The sequence below is a fragment of the Gavialis gangeticus genome, unplaced genomic scaffold (assembly GCF_001723915.1).
Source record: "Gavialis gangeticus isolate Ggan-Ray unplaced genomic scaffold, GavGan_comp1, whole genome shotgun sequence".
NCBI classification, from domain to species: domain Eukaryota; kingdom Metazoa; phylum Chordata; order Crocodylia; family Gavialidae; genus Gavialis; species Gavialis gangeticus.
Genome location: NW_017729005.1, coordinates 175,400 through 201,786, shown reverse-complemented (window position 1 = coordinate 201,786; position 26,387 = coordinate 175,400). Strand labels below are relative to the sequence as shown.

The 26,387-nt window shown below is 38.8% G+C and overlaps 1 protein-coding gene across 3 annotated transcripts in view; it reads right to left on the bottom strand.

The window, feature by feature from the left end:
* The window catches only part of HDAC9 (histone deacetylase 9), a 493,669-nt gene that overhangs the window by 302,753 nt on the left and 164,529 nt on the right, over positions 1–26,387 (bottom strand). For 2 of the 3 annotated variants that reach the window (XM_019508552.1, XM_019508551.1), the window contains exon 11: positions 21,895–24,502. In XM_019508552.1, coding sequence (XP_019364097.1) covers positions 24,182–24,502 — 321 coding nt within the window. In that variant the 3' untranslated portion in view covers positions 21,895–24,181. Of the gene's footprint in view, positions 1–21,894; positions 24,503–26,387 lie in introns of those variants that run through there. The other variant, XM_019508553.1, reaches the window with a different exon arrangement.

Sequence of the window (26,387 nt, the reverse complement as noted above, 5' to 3'; positions counted from 1 at the left end):
TAATTGTACATATCTTTCCATATCATATGAGTGAGCAGATATAGCATCTTCAGCTTCTATTGAAAGGAAACGTTGGAAATAACCAAAAATAATTTATGTAAAATAGCTGTTGGAGGTCAATATTCTTGTTGGAGGTGGTCTAGCTTTCTTTTTTCCCTTTACCTACAAGCCAAATACCACTAAGCCAGAAACCACCAACCAGCAGAGTCTCACAGTAACAAGATATTAATAGCCCATGGAAAAATCAACATATAATTTTATATTATGCTACTTACTACAGTCCCTGTATTTTTCAGTTCTGAACTAAATGTAACACTTGAAAAGGCAACAAAATGCTACACAGAAACCAACACATATTTTAATTTTTAATATATTTAAAATACTTTGGGGACTTTCTTGTATAATATTTTAAAGGGAACTTTACTTCATCCCTTATATTACAGAGGGCTGTGGAGCTTTATGATGTAAAGAAAAAAAACCCCACCTCATCTTCCAATATTGCAGAAAAGTATGAAATAAGCTTGAGAGTGTATAAAATGATTTTGAGTTTCTGCCACGTCTCCTACCTCCTAAGGGGACTGTCTATGGGCCCCTCTCTCTCCTCCATTAATTATATGGGCCCTACTCACACATAAAACAGAGCTCATGCATATGTAAGTATTAAGTAAATACACATGTGTTTTCATTACATGGCAGAGAACCCTTGCATTTTACTCTGGACCCTCTAGGAAGTGACCCATATATGTATGGGCATGTAAGTGCCTAAACACATTAGTGGTTTTACTTTAACCATAAAATGACCATTTAGAGGTTTGTGTGTGTGGAAATACCTGACAAAACGAACTTGGTTTAAGGCTCACTCTAGCTAGTTAGCACCCTCTTTCCCTTCTATACATGCCCTGCCCTTTTCCCAAACAATGTTTGCCACTTCTTCCCCAGTGAAAGACCATTTAGAATAAACATCTTAAAGTCTCCTGTTGCCATATGCCCTAGTGGGAATTATGTGCATTAATCTTCACATCTGGGCTGTAGAAGTATTTAAAAAATAGTGCTTAATCTTCTGAGCAACCCCTTGATGTCTTGTTTGTACGTAAGCTGAGGGGCAATTCAGAATAACTTGATTCCCTTCACTTAAGACTAAATAGCAGTAAACTTTGGATGTCAATCCTTTTAAAGGCACAGCAAGAGAATCTCAGACTCTGAATTGGTGTCTTTGAATGGTCTGTGCTTTCCAAAAATTCATGCTAGCTAGAAAGTGCAACGGTGTTTTTTAATTTCATGAGTGTCAAAGAAAAGGAGAGAAAGTTAAGCGAGAGAGAGGGAATACAGACACAATCTGTCTGAAGACTCACCCCACTCCCAGCAATAAAAAGAGTTCCAGAAAGAGGGAGTCTATTAAGCAAATGATTTACAGGATAAGACATTACTTGTTTAACTCCATTCTCATAGGCAAGCCAAGAGTCACAGTCAAAGTTCAAAGATACAGCTCTAGGTCAAAACAGAGATGTCAGGTCTTTCTAAGAACTTTAAGTATGACTTCAGTTAAATACTGTGGCAACCAAGGGACTGTTAAAGCTACATTAAGCTAAATTACAGTCTTTTTCCACAACCGTATAAAGTGTTTTGCTTCTGTTGATGTTCAGATGCTAAAAATTCACTTCAGAACCAGATTAGGTGCTTGGGAAAATGCTGTGTTAATCTACTCCACTGTGATTCACACAGGTCATCAGACTGGAGTGAGGTTCTGCTGAAAAGATTTAAAAGTAGGCAACAACATTGGAAGCTGAGCCAAACCAGCAATGTTGTTTCTAAAGCTCAGGGCTCTGTTCCAAACTTACTGTCTCCTCTTCTTAGGCAGTCCTGTCTTTAAAAAGAAAAAAAAAAAAAGGACCAGTTAATACTATAAGCTACCATTATTTGGTGTCGATAAATCTTTTTTTTAATGTGATAAACCACAAAAGTGCTCATATCGTTGTGGAATTTGTCATCTTAGTTTTTTCCACAGACCCAAGTATTTCATTCTGTTCTCTTGAAAAGTTATAGGATTTGGATTTCTCTTTCTCCCCAGATAGTTATCATTGGCCAGTGCATCAAAAGACTTCTTTTAGTGAACTCTAGCCACAGAACAAATACACCACCTACCAAACCAGAGGCGCCCTATTCAAGTCACAGCCCCATTTGGCAGCTGATCCTCTCATACCATCATACCCTGTGCATACTATAAATCTTACGACTTGAACATCACTTGCTACTTCAAGTGCATAAAACCAGCTACTACACTGATTTTAGTAAAATGATCAGCTGCTAGAAAGGGATTGCCTACAGGTGTGACCTCCTTCTTTGCATGTGCCTCATTTAGTCACAGCTCTAGTCAAATGTTGAGAGTTCTATAAATGTTAAAGTTCTGAACTTTACTACCGAAGTCTTTTCTTTGACTTTGCTTATGCTTTCACCTCCCTATCCTCTTTACTTTTGACAGCCTAATTTTTGCCAAATGACCTCACATCCTCCGTAGCAATTATTGTTGACCTCCATGACACAGCTTATCAGCTGCAGGCTACCAGCCGCCATGTACAAGTTTCTGCATTAGGAAAGAACAACACTGTCGCTGCCGTAGGTGAGCTAGAGAGTCAGAATTTGGGTCTGTTCAGATCAGACTCACATAGAATTGCATTCCTTTCTCAGGACTGAATTCCCTTAGATTGGCCTGAACTCAGTGCTTTGTATTGGAGGGAAGGCACTTACAAGTTAAATGAAGAGGTGCTGAGGAGGAGAATTAGGGTGTGGTTCCCTGAAAAGTCAGGGGAGCAACTTTACTAATTAGATACTTCCTTGGCCTCTTCCTCTTTAGACCCCATTTTCCTGCTTTTCCTATTGAGACTATACTAATCGTTCCCAATTGGTCAGACTGATGATAATCTTGGAGGAAGTTAATTATGCTATAATATAAATCTTGAACCATAGCTATAGGATGGATTGGAAGCATCTTGCAGAATAAATGCCATGCCATACTTCTAAGACAATTGAGAGACTTTTTAAAGGATGTTTTAAAAATATTACACAATATTAATAGAAGGTAATAGACTTTGTGAGAGAGACCTCTAGTTTCATACCATTACTGTCACCTGGAAGAGATAAAGAACACTTTTACTACTTTTTTGCTTCATTTGTCTGATTTTTAGCTTGAACACTTTCTTAATGAGGATTTCTTTGTAGCAAAGAGGCCTATCACAAAGGGATAGGGAAATCAGAAAATCTTTTCTTCCTAAGGTATCCAAATGTCAATGTGAACATTTTGAAGTCTAGTTACCACACTAGCTTAAAAAAATGTTAAACGTCACTGCCCTTGAATGCATCTATATAAAGCATCCATCAACTTCTTTCAGTTACAAGCTTATATTGGAAGCTGAACATCACTCTAAGAATACTATGTTATGTTTCTGACATATGGAGACATTTTGGCCAGCATAAGGCTAGAGAAAACAGTCAGTATTTACAGACCCTGATCGCAGTTATTTGGTATTGCTTTTTTACTCTTAGTTAAAGCTGGCTTGTAAATGCTAACTACTAGAGTTAGGAAAAGTTTCCCTATTCTTCTGAAACATGGTTATGTTTACAACTGCTTTGAGACTATCTTCAGTGTTGTATAAATAAAGCTGGATGTACTTACTTTCCTGCTTTTAAATTTTCTTCAGATATTGTACTGAGCTAAACTGTGTCTTTGTGTCCAGTACAGTGGAGCAAAATCATAGTCCCGCTGGCCACGTCCCGACGTGCGTGGATGTTTGGTTCCCCAGGGACAGCTAGTGGCAGCACACCTTCTGCTAGTTGTTCCCGGGGAACGCCTGTGCCATGCGCACCCTGGCACGTGGCAAGTTACACCAGGTGGGGTAGGGGAGGTTGAGGCCTTACTTGGGTTGCTGGGGGGGCTCCTGGGGCTGCAGCAGCAGTGATCCTGCCCTGAAGAGCCTGGCCAGCAGTGGAGCACAGCTCCAGCTGGCCAGACTTTGGCTTTGGGCAGCGCACGCTGCTGCCATGTGTGCCACTTTTTTTCTTGCAAAATATTCGGGGTCAAAAAAAGAGAACAACTGAACATGTGGTATGTGGCACCGCAGACATGTCTGCAGTGCTATATACTGCATGGCCACACTTGTCTGGACTCAGCCACTGACTTCCCTGGGGTTATTCTGAGGGAGATTTTCCCTTCCACAATGGCCCCAGATTCAGCCACCAGAGAACTCCTTTAGCACCGGAATTGAGCAAAACCACCATAGAGTCTTGCAATATCTTATGTGCAAGCTCAGTGTACACAGTATATTGAGACTGGGCTCACTGGGTACAGGCAGTAGGCAGTGAAAGGGAGAATTCAAATCATGTAAGGGAAAGCAATACCATGCTTGTGGATGGTGTTCTCTCTCACAGGCAGTTCAGGTGATAGGAGGGGCTGTTTTAGTCCCAGCAGCAGAACCAAAATGGTGCAAAAGTAGTGTAAAGTGATTTTAGTGTCCTTCCCCTTGGGCATTCCATTATGTTCAAGCCATATTTTCTCCCCATCTGATATTACACCAAAAACGAGTATGTAAATATCTCTATTGCATCTGCTGCATAAGCACACAGATACACTTTCTGAAGACACTTGCACAGAAATGCATGCCAGCATACCCCAAGCTTAGAGACTTCACCGCTGCTTGCCATGACTATTTTATTTCAATGTACTCCCTCTAACCTTTTGGGAGGTTGTGGTGAGCCACAAATGGGGTGGAGATCTGTTCCCCTGCCATAAACAATCTTCAAAGGAAGGTTCAATCATATTTCATTAACAGAATAAAATAAAAGCATTGCATAAAAAAGAAACAACCCTGCCACACATCCCACATGAAACAAAATACTCAAATACTACCTTTCAGAGAAGGAACCAAAGTCCCCAAAATTTACACTTACTGAGATCAAATGCAAAAGAATTTTGCTGAACTACAAGACCTCATGAATCATTGTTTGCTCTTTTACCTTTATATTCAGAACATGTCTGGTTGAATTCTTCCCTCGGATCAATAATTTGCAATGAATATACCTACTAGGAGCATATAGTAGAGATTATGTACTAGGTAAAATGATCAGTCACCCAACTGCTTTCATGCACCCCAGATTCCACTCTCCTAAGAGAGTTGAGCCCCAGTTTCCTTTTGACCTCTTTGAGAATCCCACTTTTCCCCTAGATATGACTGAGCTGTTGTTTGCAAATTTGCTACCTGATTAATTGAATCCCTGCTTCTGTTTATTTAAGAGCAGTAAATTTATTTACTGCATGTTAACTGTCAATGAATCATTTTTGCAAACAAATTATAGCCTCTGGGTGCTTTGTAAACTGTTCGTTTTAACTTCATTATTCATCATTATTTACCAACAACACAATATTGCTTCTCGTGCTTGCTTAGATAGCTGGAACTTTTGAAACAGAAAAACAAAAAAACCCTCCAAACCAAGCAAACAAAAATATAGGATTGCTCTTGCTCAGAAACAAATTTGTATAAAGAACAGCAGTTTTTAAAGGGATAGCTATTCCTCTACTTGCTAGTATCTAAAGAAAACTAAATCAATTTTCACTAGTAGCAAATAAAAATGAATAAACTGTAGACTGTGGTAATAAACACTGATTCTGTGTAACAGACCACAACATTTATAACATGCCCCTCAAATTCTAGCCCAAAGTAATGATGAAAATACTGTACTATCCACCCATAAGTAATCAGATAAAAGATAAATCAGATAAAATGCAACGCTATAGGGGTCAGGTTCTGATGCCAATTATACTACAGTCTGACACAGCCATTGAAAAGTTACAGTGCTGTAACTCACAGAAAACAATTAGCCCTATGTGGTTTGAATTCAGTGTGTGAATAATACTTCCCAATCCTTCAGCAAAATGGCAGTAAATGTATAAGGCCAACAAACCTATGAAACTAAAATAGCAGAATGTATGCTATTAATGAAGGATGGCTTCTTAAGAATATCCAACATCATTTTAGCATTCAATCATTATGACATATTTATCTTAAAATAGAAGGCAGCAGAAACATGTTATTTACAATGCTTGACTTAAGTAATGCCATAATGGCTTCATGATGGAGGACTGGCCACATTTGGGGTGTCCCACCCTACAGCCTTCTAAAGCCCTACTGTACATGAATCCTGCAAGATGGGAGAAATCACCATTCTAATGGCTTACGAGTATTCATACAGCTAATCAAATCTGATTCTTTCCCAGAAGAAAGAATCCATGCCCTCCATGGCTTCTCACCATCGGTGTGCCAAGTGTTATTAAAATATGAACACCAATAAACATGATCAGTGCTCCCAAAGACTGATGGGGCGGGCAGCTTTCTAACATAAAAGGGCTGCATATCTCTAAAGCCACATTTTGACATCTCAGAACTTTTACTTTAGAGCTGCTAGCTAGAGAGGCTGAGGAGGTCTTTGGTCCACAAAAAACTGCCATAATTTTAGTCTGCCGTACATTTTATAGACCTAATCTAAACACTTCCCAGGACAGATTTGCAGGAACAACTGAAACTTGGTTTTTCAGCACAAAAGGCAGGTGCCTTCCCACCTGAACTAAAGAGTAATTCTGTTAGGTTACAAGCTGGTTCTATTTAATTTTATATAGATCAGCTGATTAGAAACAACCAGGTAGCATGGAACCAGAAAATTGCAGTGGCATGAGAAAGGCTGCTTGAACAGAAGGTTCCTAAGAAGGCATGAAAGCTTACTGCTGCAAATCCTTTTCTCCAGTAAACTTTTGTGTTTGGAAGTAACTGGGCATGTCTACATGGGTGCTTTAATGCACAGTAGCCTGTTTTACTGCATACTAAAGTGTCATGTGCAATTACACTAATGCAAAGTAAAATAGGCTACTGTGCATTAAGCATCATTTTAAAAAGTGAACTTTTGGTACTGTTTATTAGGGCAGCCTAATGGGCATTTATTTCGTACCTCATATAGGAAAAGCACAGTAATGCACATGTAGATGCACCCTCTGAGTAGTGTTATTTCAGACTGAGCAGAAAAATAAGATTTGTCTAAACCATACTACCACATAATAAAGGAACTGGCTTTGAATGAGGAACAGTAATGAGCGTGAGGCAACTTGACAACATGAAGAACATCATAAATGTTGAAAAAGAGCAGGTAGTTCAAATTATTTAACTTACTTTTAGTATGAACAATGTGCTTTCAAGCTAGTTCATGAATGAATTAGTAATATATTACACATGCACACAATCACTCTATTAAAAGGAAGCAAGGAAGCCACACATTGGAATTTCTACAAAGTTGACTTAGGAAAGAAAAATTGTAAATCATGGATGACCAGATTGAATATAGTCAGGCACCAAGAGACCCATCTATAACATGTATGCAAAATTCAAGGACCACAGTTTCTTGGACAAACCCCCAATGTACAGAATGCAGCTGGTTAGATGTTGCTTAGGTTAACTGGACATGACATTGCAAATACCTAATTTGCATGTGCAGGTATGGCACTTGCGCATGCAAGTTAGTGGTGTGAATGTTAGTGTTTTCTTCCCTAATTGCCTTGAGCTTCTAGAGTTTTGAAAAGGTGACCCTGACTATTAGTGCCACTGATATAACTATGCCCTCATATTCCTCAGGAAGGATCCTTGTTCATTATATTAAAAACAGAAGCAGCCCCATAGTTGCACCACAGTTGACCACGGTACCACACAGCACTTTGGGGTGCTTTGAAATCATTTCAACGGTGTGTCATGGGGTGCTGTGTAATGTTAGCACTATTAGATGTGCAAACAATTCACAAGATACAAACCAGATTTTTTTTTTTTAATAGAAATTCATAGCATTAAAAAATATTCAGACCTGTTGTGGTCTGAGTTATTTGCAACAGAAAAATTGTTCTATTATTTTTCTGTAGTCAAAATAGAAGGGAAAATGAAGAGCTGAACCTTTTTGAGAGGTGCCTGGAGTCTATAAAGGTTGTGAACCACTGATCTAATCCATTCTTATCCAGCCTCTCTCTCTTCTAATTCCAGTTCTTATTAAAAAGATTAAGTATCTCTGGCATCACTTCCTCTCAGTATCACTTCTCTCCCAGAACACTTTATGGGTTTCTTTTTACTGAATCATGTCCCACCATCAAATGACTATTACACCCTGTAAAATCATGTTGTGCATTATGATTGCATATTCTTTTTGGATAGAGGCTTCCTGCTTTTATACATGCAGAAATAACTAAATTATTGCCTATACACATACAAAGTGGCAGTGGATACTGCCAGAATGTAATTGTCCAAATAATATAATATTTTACTTGCAACCCCATAGTTTCACAGTGTGAATGTGTGTGTAATACATATGTGGGCAGATAGCAACACAAACAGACATCTGTCAGTATGTGGGAAGTGGTGTCATCTAGTGGTTAGTTCAAAGGCCTGAGAGCCAAGTAGATCCTGAGCTCTTAATTCAGATTGTTACTGATGCATTCCTTTACTCTGTGGATTGCTTTACTTTGCGACTTCAAGGGAACGAATCAGTTTGATTTCCATATTCTCCATCAACTCAGCTAGAAAACAGGGTAGATAGTAATACCTCAGTGAAAGCCATTGAAATGCAACTGAGCCTTCATTAGTAAATAAATTCTGCCTAAACATATTAGGACATGGAGGCAGTGCCATAGGCAAAGATATGTAGCAGCAAACTCCTTCACTTATACTGACTAGAACTACTAACCATGACCTTCAGTCAGCTGCAACTTAGTTTGATTCTATAAAAATGTAAAATAATATTATACAAATAATAATTTCTTAAAATATGGAATTCATGCCAATTATATGATGCATCACAGCACTGATACTATGAAATGATCTATTTTTGGTAACGAAAAATATGGCTCCCAAAGGCTCAAACATCTATAAATTTTCTTTTTGCCTAAAGTATTACTTAATAGCATTTGCTCTCTATAGACCTGATTCAGGAAAACACTTAAATAAGAGCTTTAGTCCTCCTAAAGTCAATGGAGATTAGCAACGTGCTTAAAACTAAGCATACAATTCATTTTTTTTCTTCAGTTGGGGCTGATAGTATTAGCAGGGTGCAAAAATGTAATTTTATTAGTTCTAGATGTTAGCACAAAGAGTTCTGTTAATAATTATGTTTCCTATATTATTTTATATAAAAAGCCTGTGGGAATTACTAAGACATTAGTCTTCAGGTTGCAAGTACTAGTTTTACTTTTATAAATTAATCTATTAAACTTAAAAAAAAAAAAAGAAACCTGAACCTGCCAAAGCATCCAAGACTAAAACTTAATACTTAATGATGAAATAATTATAAATAGGGCTTTTCCAGCTGTCCCACACTAATAGCCATCCCTAACATAACACAATGATACATGTCTTAAGTTTCTGCTAACAGAGCTTATTTCTGACCAGAAGGCTAGAATATTCCTTTTTTGTATGTCAAACTTCCAAAGTGACAGTTCTTCATATCCCTAATATTTCCTTTCCAGCTCACCAAGGCCAAAATGTCATCTTTTTTTTTTGTAAAACAAAAAAATCAAAGCCAAATTGTAAAAATGCAAAGTTTTGGTTAAACAAACACTCAGTATTTCAGTGGTTTTATCTACAGCCTGCAGAGCAACTAAACAAAGCCAAGATATTGTCCATCTCTTTGACAGACAAAGAGCCTCAGAGGTCCAGAATGACATGCCCGGGGCTGGCACGTGATTGGAGTAATTAAATTAAATAGCAGGAAACATGTTTTCCATATGCCATTGCCCGGCCACACACAAACTGTAACAGTAAATCTTTTATATTATGTTGGTTCAGGGAAAAGTGTAACCATTTTAGAAATGTATGGTGCCCACGAAAATTGAGAGAGAAAAGAAGCATGCAGTACAAGATCCTTGTCTTTGGTCATTGTCCTCAGCTGTCAAATAAATTCCTGTCATTTATTTTGAAAGGTAAGCTCAAAATGTGAAAATTTAACAAGATTTACAATGTTTTACATATAAATTAGTAACACTCTTCAAATTAAAGAAAAAATAAAATCTCTGTATTGAAGTCCAGAGAAAGTTCTAGTATCACACAAATGAAAATTTTAACACATTTCAGACAGGATTTTATCTTAATCTACAACTATTTTAGAACTGAAAAAAATAATCTTTTGTCACACCCTTTCATAATGACATGAATGTAAATGGATCTTTGTTTTGTGACAGTTTCTAAGGGAACAGTATGTTTATCCACATCTCACTACACCTAAAGAACTACCACTTGCGTAGTCATTTGTCATTCTTGGTTTTGCTTGGCACTTGATTATTATCATCAGCTAGAATGCTTGCTTATAACTAATATCTGAGACTAGCTTTTCAATAGATGAAGGTGCCAGATTAGATCACTGGTACAAGTTTTTTTCTCTCTCTGACCCCCCTTCCTCCCCCACCTCCTTTCTGGGGGAGGAGGGTGGCACGGACAACAGAGCCAGGATTGCAAACCAGTTTGGAAGAAACTATTAATCAATGACTGTCATTGTGGCTTAAATGGCCAATCACTGAGATTTTTAGGAGATGACTAATAGCAGGGAAACCAATTCCCATAAATAATATATTCCAAAGATTACAAAGTACTTTAAACATAAAGAGGATTAAGGATCTGGGAAAAAAATATTGGCACATCAAAACCTGTCTTTAAAAATAATTTAATGCAAAATGTGCCCAATATCTTTTGGTAAAGTATTTATTGTGCAATTTTACATTATTTCTAGATATTTCTTTTTGCCTTACCTATTATTTTAAGGGAGAATGTATTTCCTTAATAGTTATTTTTTGCCTCATCAGATATTTAAAAGAGGTTTGGGTTTTAGAAGAGGCACCATGTTAAAGTGGTGCACTTGATAATTGATAGTGATATAAAAAAATCAGAGTAAAATCTCCCAGCTGGAAAAATAATAATTTAAATTTGTATTTTAAAAAAGTGGTGTAACGGAGGAGACAGAAAGTTGATACTCTTGGCTTTGCCTCTGGTTATTACATTCACTCAAATTATTAATATAAGATTTAAAATATCATATATATGGGGACTAATCTTTTCCCCCTTCCCTTCCCATTTATTCTTTTACTTACTAATTATAAATTCAATTATTATACCTGGTAAGTTCTTGTTTAACAATAATTCTAGCATTGTGAAAGGTGACAAAAATGGCAGGAATGTGAAAATCAATTGGTCTCTCATGCCAGCTAGTAGCTAGAAACAGCAGTGCTGGTAGATATATATATATCTCTAATTTTAGGGTATATTTAAAAATAAACAACAAGCCAAAATGTCTTTAATCCCGCAAATCTATCCCATCACCCTCTGAAAAATTTCAGTGGACATTTTTGTTTCTTCTTTCAACTATTTGTGGAATTGGTCAACAATTTTAGAATTTTGGGAACGAAAAGAAATTGAAACCCCATAAAACTGTACATTTTTACCATCGCTGATAAAGGAAGATTAATATATACAGTTGATGAAACTGTATCTTTAAACCAAAGCAGTGAGGCTATGAGTATGAGGAAGAGTTACTACCAATTAGTAGGTATGATGAGACAGATTGTTCTATTTTCCCAAAAGCAAGACACTCACTTCTGGTCTGACACTCATAGGAGGCGTCTGCTTCGGCATTACTTCCTATCCCCTACCTAATTCCACTCTCAGAAGGTTTTCTCTGGAAGCAACACAAAATCTTTTCTACAGAGCTTGAGTGTGGGCAGAAGCTATAGCCTACCTCGCCACAGAAGTAATAACTTTCCACTCAGGAATCTATACTTAAGCTTAAGGCAGAATTAACAAGGGATTCTCTTGCAAAATTTCCCTAGAGCATCTTGGTTTTGGTACTATCACATGCCTTGTATTGCCCAAGGGGAGAGGACCCACAGAGCATTGCAGTGGGTCTGACGCAACTGTGATAGTGTTCTTCATCACTGTCTTTTTTGAGGAATGCTAAACCCATTACCCTGTGACCTCCCACAGTTGACCAGTTGGATGTTTGAAGCAGTCATTGGTGTTTCTTTGTTTTACTAATTCCATCTTTTGTTTCTGTATGGTGAAATACTGTTGCCAACAATATTTAAAGACGAAGATCTTTTTAGATAAAATTCCCGTCCCCACAGTCTATATAAATTCTTTCACTGAGTATCATTTTCCAGCCTCAGGATCATGCTCTCCAAAATGGCTGTCCTAACTTAGAGCTGTTCCTCAAAGCTGATGTGCAGGTTACTGTTCCTTGGGTCTTTTTGCAGGTAGGCTGTACTATGGTTTGTGGCATGGGTGATGAGGTGGGTAACAGGACATAGGTCTCCACTTGTCACAGGCCGGGTAAAGAATGAACACCTGCTAAATAAGAAGCTTACATAAAAAGTGTCCATAAATACCAGTTAAGAGCAAGTGTCCTAGATCCCTCTCAGCAATGGAGTCCCAGAACTTTTGCTGGTGGATGAACTTCTGCTGTGCACAGTTAAGCATGGTACATTTCCAGTCCTCCTCCTTGATACCTGTTGGTACTTCTGCTGCATGTTCAAGAAGTTCCTGGAGGTAGGATGCAACCAGCTCCTTCCCTCGGACTATTCCTCAGCGTTGTAAGGACAAATGTTTTTCTCAATATCCAAAACCCTCTTTGGAAGAGTACATGCATGAGTGTCTGGTGCCTCTTGAGTCAGGGGGTACATGTGCCCTCCCTGACACCAGTCAGCGACCGGGGAGGGGGGGCAGGGGTTTCCTTGGCAGCTGATTCTGCTGGTGCGGGGAGGAGGAGGTCCCCTGTGGCTGATCTCACTCACTTCCAGAAGCGGTGCAGCTGCTTTTGCTGGCGGCTTCGCTCCCTGGCTGGCACTTGAAGGGGGGGCACTGGTGCTCCCACCTGCCCCCCTGCCAGCCAGCTAAACAGGGAGCATAGCTAGACAGGGGGGGCACTGGCGCTTTCAGGGGGTGCATGTGCACCCCCTATGCATCACCTGAGTATGTGAAAAAAACACTCTAAGTCAAAAACTTACAAACAGTACACAAGTTTACACATACAATTTAATACACAGAGCCTATTTTACCATACATTAAAGTGTCATGTAAAAAAACAGGTGACTATGTTAATATGAAGTAAAATAGGCTATGGTACATTAAGCATTACCTAAAAATGTGCATTTGGCACATGAGGGCAGCCCAATGTGCATTTATTTAGTACCTCACATTGGAAGTACTAACTTTAATGTGCATTATGAGAATTGCATTAATGCATTTGTAAACGTACTCAGTCTAATTCCTAGCTAAAATCAATGCCTGGAAGAAGAGGCCTAGAAGTGACCCTAGTAAAGGTGAAGGGGATAAAGGTAGTAAGATGGAAGAACTATAAGGAACTTGTTTCCTTTATAATATGCCTAACTGTTTTGTGCAGCTGCCCAGGTAAGTCAGTACACAGCATTCTCCAGTAATAACAAAATAATGAAGAACCAAGACCACTCCCCCCCCCAAAAAAACCCCCCAAAAAAACAAAACCAAAAAGCCCAAAAAACAAAGACTTATTTCCATCTGTGACAGGCTGGGAGACCTTGCTACCACAATCCCACTATTTTTGGCCTCCAGATTATTGCCACTCCAATCTAGGAGTAAAACCAAATGTTATAAAATAATTCCATCTTAGTAAAATGCAGCATGCTTTTTACTCAAGAGAAAGTTCATAGTTTCACAAACATCACCCTCTGGTTTCCTGCAGAATAGAGACCAATTCTAAATTTCTAGTTGTTTCTCAGTTTTAGTATTGAAAGCTCTTTGTGAAATAGGACCTAACTGAGAAATCATGCTTTTCCCCATGACCTCCTGTAGCAGCAACATCCCCATGAAACTGCAAACTAACAGTATGAGGTTTATGAGCACAGTATTCATTCTCTCCAAATTACATTCGATCTTTCACTCATTGTCATGCTCCTCAAGAACGAAATAACTAAAATAAACACGGCCAAAAAAACCAGTGATGATTATTTCTAGATAACTGAAGGGCATTCAGATAATATGGATCCAGATAAACATACTACTAGAAAGACATTCAGCAGTAGCTGCCTTTTTTCCAGCACTAGACAGGCCTGAAAACAGTAAACTAAGCCCAAATCTTGCTGTTTTCAGCAGGCTTCAAAAAAATTTGTCTGCTCCTAATTCAAATGTAACCTATTGATTCCTGTAGTTATAGTGCCTCACTACTATTCTTTACAACTAATGCTTAGTTTATGTTGGTTTATGTTTTCAAGGGTTACCTTTTTAAGGGCTAAAAACTTAAAAAAAAATCACGAATGCCAAGAGCCTCATTCACAGGGCCTGAAAGGTATTTCTGTTTTCAAAGAGCTTATGCATGTTCATTTAAATTAAATGATGTAAATTAGTGGCATATGCAACATATATTTTCCCCTAGAAATGAACAGATTTGAATTACATCATCACCATATTCACGCTAGGTATGCAGTGCCGTCTTTCCCTTTCTACAAAAAATACCAAGTAAAATGCTTTGGGCTTCTAAGCATAGAGTTAGAAATGTCAGCAGATAAACATACAAAGGTAATGTTATTATTCCAAAGAAAACTATTCAGGTAGAGAGTAGAAGATGTATAAGCAGATCTAGGTAAATGCTAGAGGAACAAAAAGAACAGGAGAACTGCAGGAACTGCCAATCAGTTATGAAGGCTTTCATAACTAACGCAGTGTTTCACATGTGCATGATTCCCTACGGCAGAGCTGTCCAACTGGCAAACCAGAGACAGCATGCAGCCCATGACTGCTTAATTTGTGGCCCCCAAACTCCCACCCAGTTGCCGTTCCCCCCATACCACTTGCTGCATCAGCAGCTAGGGTCTGCAGTCTCCCCTTTCTCCTCCATCTTCCATTCCTGCCTTCACCCAAGGAGGTGGACCAGGGTGGTGCAACCCACAGCTCATCAGGTGTGCCCTTATGGTACAGTGCAGGAGGGGAGCATGCAGCTAAGGAATTGGGGGTGAAGCTGGGTTGACAGTGCATAGCAGTTGGGCACCTGTGCAGCATGGGGCTTAGGGGACCACTTGCTCATGCTGGTGAGGCCAACGTGGCATGCAACCCCAGACCATTTAGAAATTGCCCAGCCTGCCCTATGCTAACCAAAAGATGGTCTTGCCAGGTGTTGTTTGCTGGCCTCTGTGAAAACAGTCGTCAGACTTGGCCTGGTTCAAAACAGATAAATAAAGAACAGCAATTAATGTTCATGTTTCACTTCACTGCCATGTTCAGTAGATGCAGGCAGGCCTAGGAAAATGGACTGAAGAGGGAATAACTAGCAATCTCATCCATGGTACCTTATGGTCAGGGCAGAGCTTCAGTGCACAGCAATATGAGGAAGCTCATTCTACCAATGCTTGAATAAAGAACTCCAGCTTGCAAACTTTTAAGCTTGTCACCCATTTCAACAGCAAATTCTACTTAAAAACCCCCCACACTGCTGTATTCTTTTAGGAAGCAAGTACAAAAGGCAAGGAACAGCAGATGCCTCAAGCTTTCACTGGGGAAAGGGTTGGAGACTATGAGGAGACAGGCTCTGAGCAAAGCTGAAAAGAAAAGCCTACTTGGAGACAGTTAACACTACGAAGCCATACAAAGCATGCCCACAACACATGTCAAACGATGGCACTAAAAGAACAAGTGGCTGGCAGTCATAGAGCATAAGTTGTGAAACTTCAGGAGACTGAACAAGACTTAAGAGGGAAAGTAGTGTGGGCTCAGCTTTGCTGTCAGATGTGTAACACACACTTCTATGAAGAAGGTGTAAATTGCAATTGGCATTGCGAGAAATACAAGGTGTGCAATATCCAGACCTGCTGGCTTCTGGAAGGAAAGTGGTGATCTTTGTAGTCTGAGTAGTTGGAAAAGTCCTTCATGCTCCAAAAAACTTCCACTGGGGAGGCATGGACAAGCCACCCTAAGTCTCTGTTCCCTCTAGATCCCCCTATTGGTCAGTCTGCTACTGGTATTGCTGCAGGATTTTGGTAATATTCATAAACTCCTGTGCTGAGGAAACAGATGCAAAATTAACAGGAAGCCTCTCTGCCCCACTGGGGCACCAACATACCCCATGGTTTTAGACCTATAGGGCACATACCCATGAGTGCGCACATGAGGTTTGCAGAGCCTCAAAGACACTTGAGGTGCCACAAACCACACTCTGTGCACATGCACTTGTACACCACACTGCTCATTAGCAGCATGGTGGTTTGTTTGGGGCTTTTGACACTGGAAGAGCCAAGTGTCAAAAAAACTGCCACTAAAAAAAGTGGCAGGCTGTACATGGCAGCAGTGTGCACCAGAAACCAGAGCCTAGTTGGCCAGAGTGTGCCCAGTATCACCACAGAGAGTCCTGTTATATTCTCCTTTGCATGAGTTAGTATTGGAAAAGATTACTGTCTGGTTTGATTTCTCAAATGATTAAAAAAGGAAACTAAGCATGAAAGAGACATCAAGATTGATAGATGTATAAAAAGCAACACCAGGATTCTTCAAAGCAGGCAGGAGAGACCAGGGCTAGCATGGCTATATAAGGAAAAGGTCACAGTGTTTGTCTATGTGACACTGACCTTTCATTTGGTGCAACTGTGGAATATACTTAGATAAAAGCTTTTAAAGCTCTTGATTACCATTGATTCATGGCAATTGATCAGTTCCAGGAAGAAAAAGAGAAAACAAATAAATATAGTTTAAAGGAACAGATTTTTTCAGTAAGATACTTTTTTCAGAAAAGACTTCAAATGCCAACTGAGAAAAGGGACCAAATAGCTGTAAACATTCTTCTGACAAATTATTTTTTATTTCAGTTCTATTTTATCCCCTTGCCTAGATATTTAGAAGAGATCCACAAGTATCAGAGGGTCACACAATTTTTAAAAAGCAAAGCCAGGAAGCTTGACACATCCTCAGAGCAAATAGGATGGAAAGCCATCTTAAATAATCACGTGGGGATCTCTCTTAAGAAGGAAAGTAGAAAGCCATGTCCCACCCAGGCCTGGATCACACCACACCCATTCCTTCAGCACAGAGATTGCTCTTAGAGTGGAAGGTGGCACAGCTGGAATATCTTGCATTCTAACAATTTTTGAATGCATAATGATGATTGTTAGAGCAGCATCAGAGGTTGAACTGGCCCCAGATTCTTTCTGGCCCCATCCTCACTTCATGCATAGCTCAATCTGGCTCTTGCCTTGAAGGAAAGGAAACCCAGCTGAGCCAGTATGCATAGGAATGTTGTATCAATATGGTTCTGGTGCCCAGATGATTTCTTTAAAATGTAGTTAGACATTTCTGGTAGATTGCTACCTTTCTTGTTCTGAAAATGAACTCCACTGCTAAATCTCCAAACCAATCCCTAAAGCCAAATAGTGGTCATGTGCCAACAGCTTAGAAGGCTTTAATAAGCAAATGTGGACTAGGGAGGAAGAGGTACTTTGCTTGCTGCTAATGATATGTAAGTGATGATGAGTAGATCCATATAACACACATTCACAGGATGAAGACAAATGGTAGTGCCTGGTGTCCAGTAGTGCTTCTATACTCCAAACAATTTACTTGACTGGGAAAGATTATTTTCCTATCCCTCTTAGATCATCTGTGACAAGTTTTTATGGAATATTTTATTCACAGTTTTTATGGAATATATGAACATTTGAACTGTATAGAGTTGAGGACCGTCCCCTTTGAGTCTCAATGCGTTAATACTGAAGCCCAGTCAGAACACTAAAAATGGTAGTGGTCAGGAGCAGATCAAAGTGGGGTGCACTGGTGCACTTGCACCTGCTCTCCTTCCCTCCCACCCCTCCACCCTTTGATTTCTCCTCCACCCAAACTTTAAAACCAATTGCCTGGAAATGGCAGCAGCATTTCTATGCAGGAAGCAGTGAGGGAGTCATTTGACTTCACAGCTCTTTATAATCTACTTGATTCCTTCTAAACTCTTCATTTCACAGGTGTTAACAACCCTCCCTCCTTTTTTAATAGTGCTGATGATCCACTGATAAACTAACCTTTCTTCTGCAATTCTGCTTTCCCTTTTGCTTTCTGCTTTCCTGGTAAAATAGCTCTTATCTAACAACCCTGCAGACTGTTTTAACTCTAGCTAAAAAAATTAACCCAGGTGTGGAAATACCTTTCAGTGAAGAATTGGATGCACTGTTAAGATGCTAAAGGTTTGTTTGTGTTTTATGCCACTAAAAAGACATACATTTAATCTAATGATTAGAGGATTAAAGAAACAGCATCTTTTGAGTATTTCTTGCCTAGTTGGCTGTTTTCATATGATACAGAAAATTACTCCATTTTCAATGAAGTTGCATTTCTTTTTGTTCTGAATGTAAACTCAGTAATACAGTCCTAAGTCCCTAGCATATTAGTATAAGTTTCTAGTTTCTTTTTACCCGGAGAAAACTGTGTGCTGTGTTGTGTTGTGATGCACTGTGCACCCCCCTTTTCAAAACTGTAGGTCTGCCCATGGTACTGGTGTTAACTGCTTCTTCCCATATTGTATTAACCGATGCTCCTACTTACTGTAGTTTGAGCTTGAGCCTATAGGTGAACTCTCAACTCTTCACCCTCACACTCTTAAGAAGGCTAATCTTATACATTTATACAGTGTAAATTATTAGGGGACCCTCTTCTTTAGTGGGCCTTCTACACTTCTGGTTTATATGCCCTTTGCAGAGCCCTATGTATACCACGAATTTTATTGATTAGTGTTCCTTAAAAATGAAACCATTCAATTTTGTGTTATACCACAGAAAAAAGCTACAGCATCCAAGTACTGAAGTAAAAAAGCAGGACTAAGGCTAGGGACAGGCACTACACACCAACTGGTTTAAGTGATCAGAAACTGGTTTAAACCTGTAACAGAACAGATGTTCAGTGCACATAAACCAGTTGGAAAATGGCTGAAACTGGTTTGAGATAAACCTGGTTGAATGTAGTATCAGATTTAATTGATTTGGCTCAAACCGGTTTATGCAACGTCTGTCCCAAACCCCTTGTTGGCTTAAGTTAAACCAGAGTCCCTCAACATCCCGGCATGCTCTCTGGGCTGGGCAGGGCTCTCTGCTCCACAGCAGGGCTGGCCCCTCCCCTCTGCTCCCTGGCTGGAGTTTGGCAGAGACTGCAGGCATCTGCCTGGCTTCTCTGCTCCCCCCCACACTCCCTACTAAGCAGCAATTCCCCATCCCCTCTGCCTTACACAGACACCTCTCAGCACTGGCTAGCAGACCACATGCTGGCTACAGTCCATACTGTAGCAAATAGGACAAAGGCAGAATCAACTGGTAATGTCCCTCTGTTGTTTTCTTAATGGGCTGATAAACACTGAGTTAGGGGGGATAAACACTGTGTTATCAATTCCCTGCTGGGCTTGTCAGAAGGTGGGGGGCCACCTCCCTAATAAGAGTGTCCTGCTGGGGCCTGGCCATGTCCCCCTCTGCTCTGCTCTGCTCAGCTCAGCTCAGCTCTGTGGAAGGCAAGGGAGGGCTTCTCCCCTGCTTTCTCCCCCCTCCCCCCAGCTTCTAGCCTGAGCCACTGCAGAGTTGTGCCTGCATTTCTGGGATGTCTGTGCAGTTACAATCTGATTCAGCCTAGCCAGGTTAGACTAACCCACAGAGATTGAATCAACTTAAGCTCAGGCCTCTTGAAAATCTGTCTCTAGCCTAAAAATAAATGTGTGTCTACACTTATTGTGATAGAGCAGCACAGACAGGGACACTCAAGAAATCCTGGAAAAAAACAGGCAAGTATCTTGGCCAGGCACTTAGGTTTGAGAGACTTTAAATAAAAGGCAACAGAAAAATCAAGTCAGGCTAAGAGAAGGTTCAAAGATGAAAGATACCATGGCAGACTCATCAAATACACTGATGGTCAATGAGACTGGACATTAATTCAGAAGATAATTTTACCTATGATGATGATCTGCCTGAGGAAGAATTTTGTGCATAGTTATCTACAGGAGGATCCTTCAAGAAAAATGAGGTAGTTAAACAGCACTGCCACCCAGATGATGGGAATTGTATAAGAAAGTCAGAAACTAAACAAATAAATGGAAAGCAAACAAGTGGCCCCTTGAGTGGCTCTAAGTGGGACAGGCAGGTATGAGGAGAGAAAACATTTACTAAATTAATTTTGCTGATTTAATTTTGGCTGCAAATTTTGCGAAGAAAGAAAAATATTTATATTTTTGGCTCAGCGTTTGGAAATAACTCTTACAAAATATTTACCTCAGAAAGCCAGTGAAGATAAAAACAGGGTATGCCTGGATTAATTGCCATGGAGTAAAACTTAGGGGATGTGATGAGGAGGAGGTGAATAATGAAGGTGCGTGAATGACTTATTGAATGATAAAGATGAGTGTCAGCACTGCTTCCTGGCCACTGAGATTCAGACTTTAATATATATTTTTATGCCAAAAGATGAACAAATACTAAACTTATAAAAACTATATTTTAGCACCACTTGTTTCTTAGTGTACTTTTCCTCAGAGTACATGAGTTTTATCAAGCATTTTTTTTCTAATTTAGAAGGGATTTCTCCCCAATTAATCCCTATGCAGACTTTTTTTTGACAGCAGGGCAAAACAGGCCTCGTTACCAAGAAGGCCTTATTACTCATTATCTTCAGGAAAAAAATAAGATGTATTTTTAATTAAATACATTTTTTTGTTTCTCTACATCTAGTCTGGATACCTGGTAAATAAAAACTCTTTTAACTAAACCTTCAAAAAGGGAAAAATCAAACTCTTAAAAATACTTAAAGCTATTATTTGACCACTTATGTGATCGTATAAACAAAGAGCTTCAGATTTTTACAAAGTATATATCAACTACTTACTTACAGACTCCAGATTATAAGTAGATGCTGTTCTATATGGCAGTAAGTTACAACAGTATTGATAATGCAAGTTATACTCGTAACTATTGCAAGGTAAGGCTTTTAGCTCTGTTTTTAGCTAGTGGTTATTTTTAGCATATCATCCATATCAGTCAAATAAATGGTTAGAAAATTTAAACTAATTATGCTGTGTTTATGAAAGCTCATACCTATCCATTTTAGTGTAAGCAGTAGTGGAAGTGAAACAGCTAACATTTAATTTGAAGGAAGAGTTAGAGCTGACAGATAATGCAGCTAAGAATTGTTTTCAACTTTTCCTTCACTTCTACCTGTGCTAGTAAATTACAAACACTGAAATGAAAATCTGAACTAAAGTTCAGGAAAGCATTGCTGTTCATTAAGCATTTAAGCATATGTTTAAGCAAATACTTAAGTGCTTTTCTGAACTCGGAGTTTGGGGGTGGGGTGAAGGGTAGGTGAGATGCAAACCTCTAACAGGCTTCAAGTCTGTAAAGTTCCCAGAATGTATTTATAGGTTAACCCCAGTTTTACAAAAGTCTCAAGAGCCTTGTGAAACTTTCATGAAATCATAAATATTGGAAACGAGAAGGAAATTTTTTTCAACCTGGCCAAATTTGGGATAATTAGGAGTTAGAAAATTGGGATTTACCTGTACTTTCTGTCCAGTATGGTATCATTTATGATCATGCATTCAAGACAAAATGCCATGATGGGAAAATGAGCATGCATAGTTATTATTTCCATTTGTTTTACAGTTTTCAATGGCTGAAATAGGATCAAACAAGAGACCAAAAATAGACTTTGTGTAATCATTGTAAAAATAGTGCAATAAAAAACCTTGCCCCTAAAAGCTTTAATTATTTCAACAATGCGTAGCAAGCACATTTGGTTATACAAAACAGAAAGCACCAACTAAATTATTAACTCTACACAAAGTCAAATATCTGAAAGGGGATCTTTTAAAAAAAAACTTTATTTGAGAAAGGAATAGACTTATATCAGAAGGCAAAAAAGGGAACATACAAACAGAATATATTTACATCAGAAAACAAGAGATCACCTTCATGGGTGTAAATTATAATAAATACAGTAGATTTAAGAGACAATTATCAATTAGAAATATGGTGGTTTAAACCCAGTTTTCCTTTTCACTGGTTCCAGGTAGTTTCTTGATTAAATTCAGAGGCTATCAAATTTGAATATAATTAAAGTCCACTGGTTGTACTGGGGTAACTTTCCCCTGACCAATTATAAAAATATCTCCTATGGTGTGTGGTTACATGTGTCTTTGATCTTGTACAAAAGTCTGCTCAACTACAAGTTCTTCCCCAAATAAAATGTATTTTAAAAGATGCACTATCCCTTTTTGGTGACACTAAAATTAGGCTTTTCAAGCAATCAAACATGATGGAAAAATACACATTTTTACCTTTCCTGTTTCATATTTTTGAATGTACATGCTACTTTATCTCCTCTTCCTGTGTAAGAGGAAGAAAGATTTATTTCTATTCTTAATATATTATGCAAAACACATTTCTGCTATCAAAGCTGATGGCAAGGTTTCAGGAGGCCTTTTCTTGTTTTAGCAGCTATTTAGTTATTTGAATTATTTGGAGATGTTTTAAGAAAAAGGATAATGTATCTTTAGAAGTTGCAACATTTTATAAGAGACTGATAATATTAAAGCAAAATGTAAACATGACATGCTAATAATATATATTAGAACAACTTCTACATTTGGCAAAACGACTATCTCTTTTGAAACAGGATACTGTACCTCAAAATACCTTAGCTTTAGAAATATAAATATTTTTAATAGAAAAAAAAACTGACAAGGATTCCAAGTCAGTTTTGGATTATCCATATTAAAGGGGTCTTAATACAATGAATCTTTAACTAGTTTAACAAAAGTAAACCTATAAAACAAGGTAAACATATCAGAAGGGAATATGAAGGAAATGTTTCACTGGAAAGCTTCCTTAACAATTTCCCTACTCGCTTTGTTATTTTCTTTGACAATAAATCAATTCATAGACTGCCCTTTAAAAACAGAGAAAGTAGAACACTATCCACCCCAAACTCCCCCCCCTTTACATTCCTCTGTACATGAATCACTTGGGCTTCCTGTTTCCATAAGGCATTTCCTGTTTCACCCGCACAGAATCACTTTTCTGCAGAACAGCAGGGACCTGACAAAGTATTGACTTAAATAAACAGTGCCTTCTTTTGCATTCAGAGCTACTCTGATTTTACAGCAACAAAGGGCACCGTCTTTCTGAAGGTACGCACTGTACAAATGCATTTTTTTAGCAACTTATAAAATACTCTGTAGTAATTTGATTTTCCTTTTGCCAGGTTGGCATCTTACACAGTTAGTCATTATTCAGAATGACAATAAAACCCTAGCGATAAAAGATTATATATTTTTGTAAGATTAATCTTTATTTAAAAAAATAAACATGAGATTGGATATCAGATAATAATGATAATTCTGGGTTTTTTTCCCCTGCATTTTCAGATATACCCAAGTATCTGTTTGGAACATAATGCTGGCTATCATTCTGTGCCAATATTTCCATCTGCTTCATTTGAGGACATCTTTGTAGATAGTATCATCAAATAAAACAAACAAAAAAAAAACTTAGCAGTGCAAAAGGAAAACAATTTGATTTTTAAATAATTCCTTGCGTTGCCTTGCATCTTTACATCCACCTTATATTTCTATTATTTTCTAAATCATACTTTGTACACAAACCTAGGACTACTGGTATTGTAGCCAGTACCTGTCTAATGGGGGAAAATACCCTACTCTTAACAGTGTTCAAGACTACAGTATGATACATTATATACAGAATTGTGAAAGCAAAAGTCGAGACATGTCACAAGAATTCAGAAACAGAAAGACTGAGTGAATGTTTCATTGATCAGGTCTGGAAACTGATTCCAACAATCACTGATCTCAGCAAACTAGTTAATATAACGAGTTCCATTTCACTACAACTAACTGATGTAATAGAGTTCAGGGCTAATACAAATCCTATTTATTATGCAAAGATTCACATAGCATAATTGAGTGCAACAGGTATTTTTTTAATCAGTGGCCTTAGTATGAGTTTGACTATGTTTTAAGTGTGCATAAAAACACATCCACCTTTGATTCTTCGCATGATAAAATGAGATTAGCTAGATCTGTGAACTGAAAGAAAAATTCTTATCAAGGCCTAAAAATGTATATATGACATTCAGATAATAACCTTAATTACAAATCCTGGAGCTAAATCTTTGCCTATTACCTGTTGCATAAAAGCAGCTTGCTCCCCAGATTCCATTTGCTGGGTTTGAATATCGTCATCACTGTCCAGTGGTTCTTCTTTCACTTTCACAGCCCCCACCTGCTGTCCTATTCTGTCATCCACACAAATACTGCTGCTGTCATCCCTAATGCTGTTACCACTAGAGGGAGCTCTTTCTTCCTGCATTACAGGATCTCCATGAAGCTCCTCTTCAGCTTCTTCTAGTTGACTGCCAGGCTGCTTTAGCTGTTCAATTGATTTAGAGAGCATCTGAAAAAGAGGAACAAATAAATCTTACTGTTAGTATCTCTCTGCAGCTGCAAAATGTTAAAGATTATTATATTTTGTACTAACAAAGTCACGACGTCACCAACAGAACTAGTTAAAACATGCAACTTCCCAGCAGGAATTTATCAGACAAACGTTATAAGAAAGTTAGTTACTCAAGAATAGGGTCGATATTTTTGTCCTGGATATAGAAAATTACCTGTACAATATGGCATAGCACAATTTTAAATTAGCAAATGATACTTGGTACTATAACAAGTTATTTAAATGTATGTCTATGACTATTTACATAGTTGTTTTACAAAAAGGGATATTTCTCTTTATAAATACTTAGAATATAAATGCATGGACTTTAGGTCAGTATATGAGTCATAACATAGAAAATTAATGTAATTCTACAGCTAGAAACATAAACATAGAAGAAAAAAGCAATAAAAAGTAGGTTTTTTCCCTAAAACTTCCTTTTGTTCTGCATCAAAACAATCTTGTAAAGTATGAGCCAAAAATCAAACAAAGAAAAGAGATTACTTCCTATTGTTTGTTAATTCCATGAGAAGTAACCACATCTAAATTGCCATACTCTACAATGAAAACTAAACAGTATACCACAACAAAAAATTCTGCGTAGTATGCAAAAAGTAATAGTAGATCCTGACACAGGATTCCCACCAAAAGAAAGGTCTATTAGAAGGGAAGATGAAGCAGAACCAGAAAACATCAACCAGGCCAAACGGAGTCAGAAGTAGAACACTGCACTGGCCAGCAGATGGAGCATGGCTGCGATGCAAACTGAAGCCACACATTCTTTCTACACATCTCACATACATTACCTGCTGAAATTAAAGGAAAGCCTTTCAGCAGGAACTCTGTATCACAGGTGTACAAGGAAATACTGCTTCTATCTGCTGTGTAAATGACAGCAGTGGCAAAAAAGGCATCTATACACATGCTCTGCGGGAGGGCGGGAGCTTTAACTAGAGCGGCTCTGACAGCTGCTCCATGAAGTGGAGCAGTGTCATATGTATTCAGCATCTTACACTTCAAAATGGCAGCGGGGACACTTTAAAGCTTGTTCAATGAGTTTTAGTTAAAGTGCCCCTGTCGCCATTTTGAAATGTGGGGACAATGAATACACCTGATGTGGAGCCTGCTAAACGTGGCAATTAATTGAGTTGGCTCTGATGCATGCTAGTTAGCATGTGTCAGAGCAGAGGTCTATCATGTGTATGGATATTCAAAAGGCCTTGCTCTTGGAGAGAGATAATTTCATACATCCTTGAATTAGTCTCCTGGAACTACACCTTCAACTTGCTAAATGTGATGCAAGTTATCCTACTGACTTCAAGCGAAGAACAGTTTCTAGGCTCAGGCCAATGACATGCTGATGGATATGAAGTGTTCCATCATGGCAGTAGAATCATGTCTTGAGGAAAAACTATAGTCTTTCAAACTGAGTTTTAGCCACCTGAGGTTCAGTCTGCAGTATGAGGCCATGTGTAGACGAAACGAGAGCCCTTTCAAGCGGGCTAAGTGCTTCTGCACTGCTTTAATGGTGTCACTGTTTGCACGCCTCAGTGGTGTATTGTGTATTAATTCCAGCCACTGTAGGAAATTCAGTGGCGTAATGCGCCTTAAATGACTTAGGGCACAGCAAACTAGTTTTAGTTTGCTGCCCCCACAGCTGTGGAGGGAAGCACTGGGCTCCGTGTAGCTCCATGGCTCTGCAGGAAGCTCTGCAGACAGCCTGGCAGCAGCCTGGGAAAACAGGCTCTGCCCAAGAAAAGCCGTGAGTCTGATCTCCCCCCCCCCCCCCCGGGGCCCGCCCCCCCCCTTGTGGGGGGGGGGGGCCCCCGGCTCCCCCCCCCAC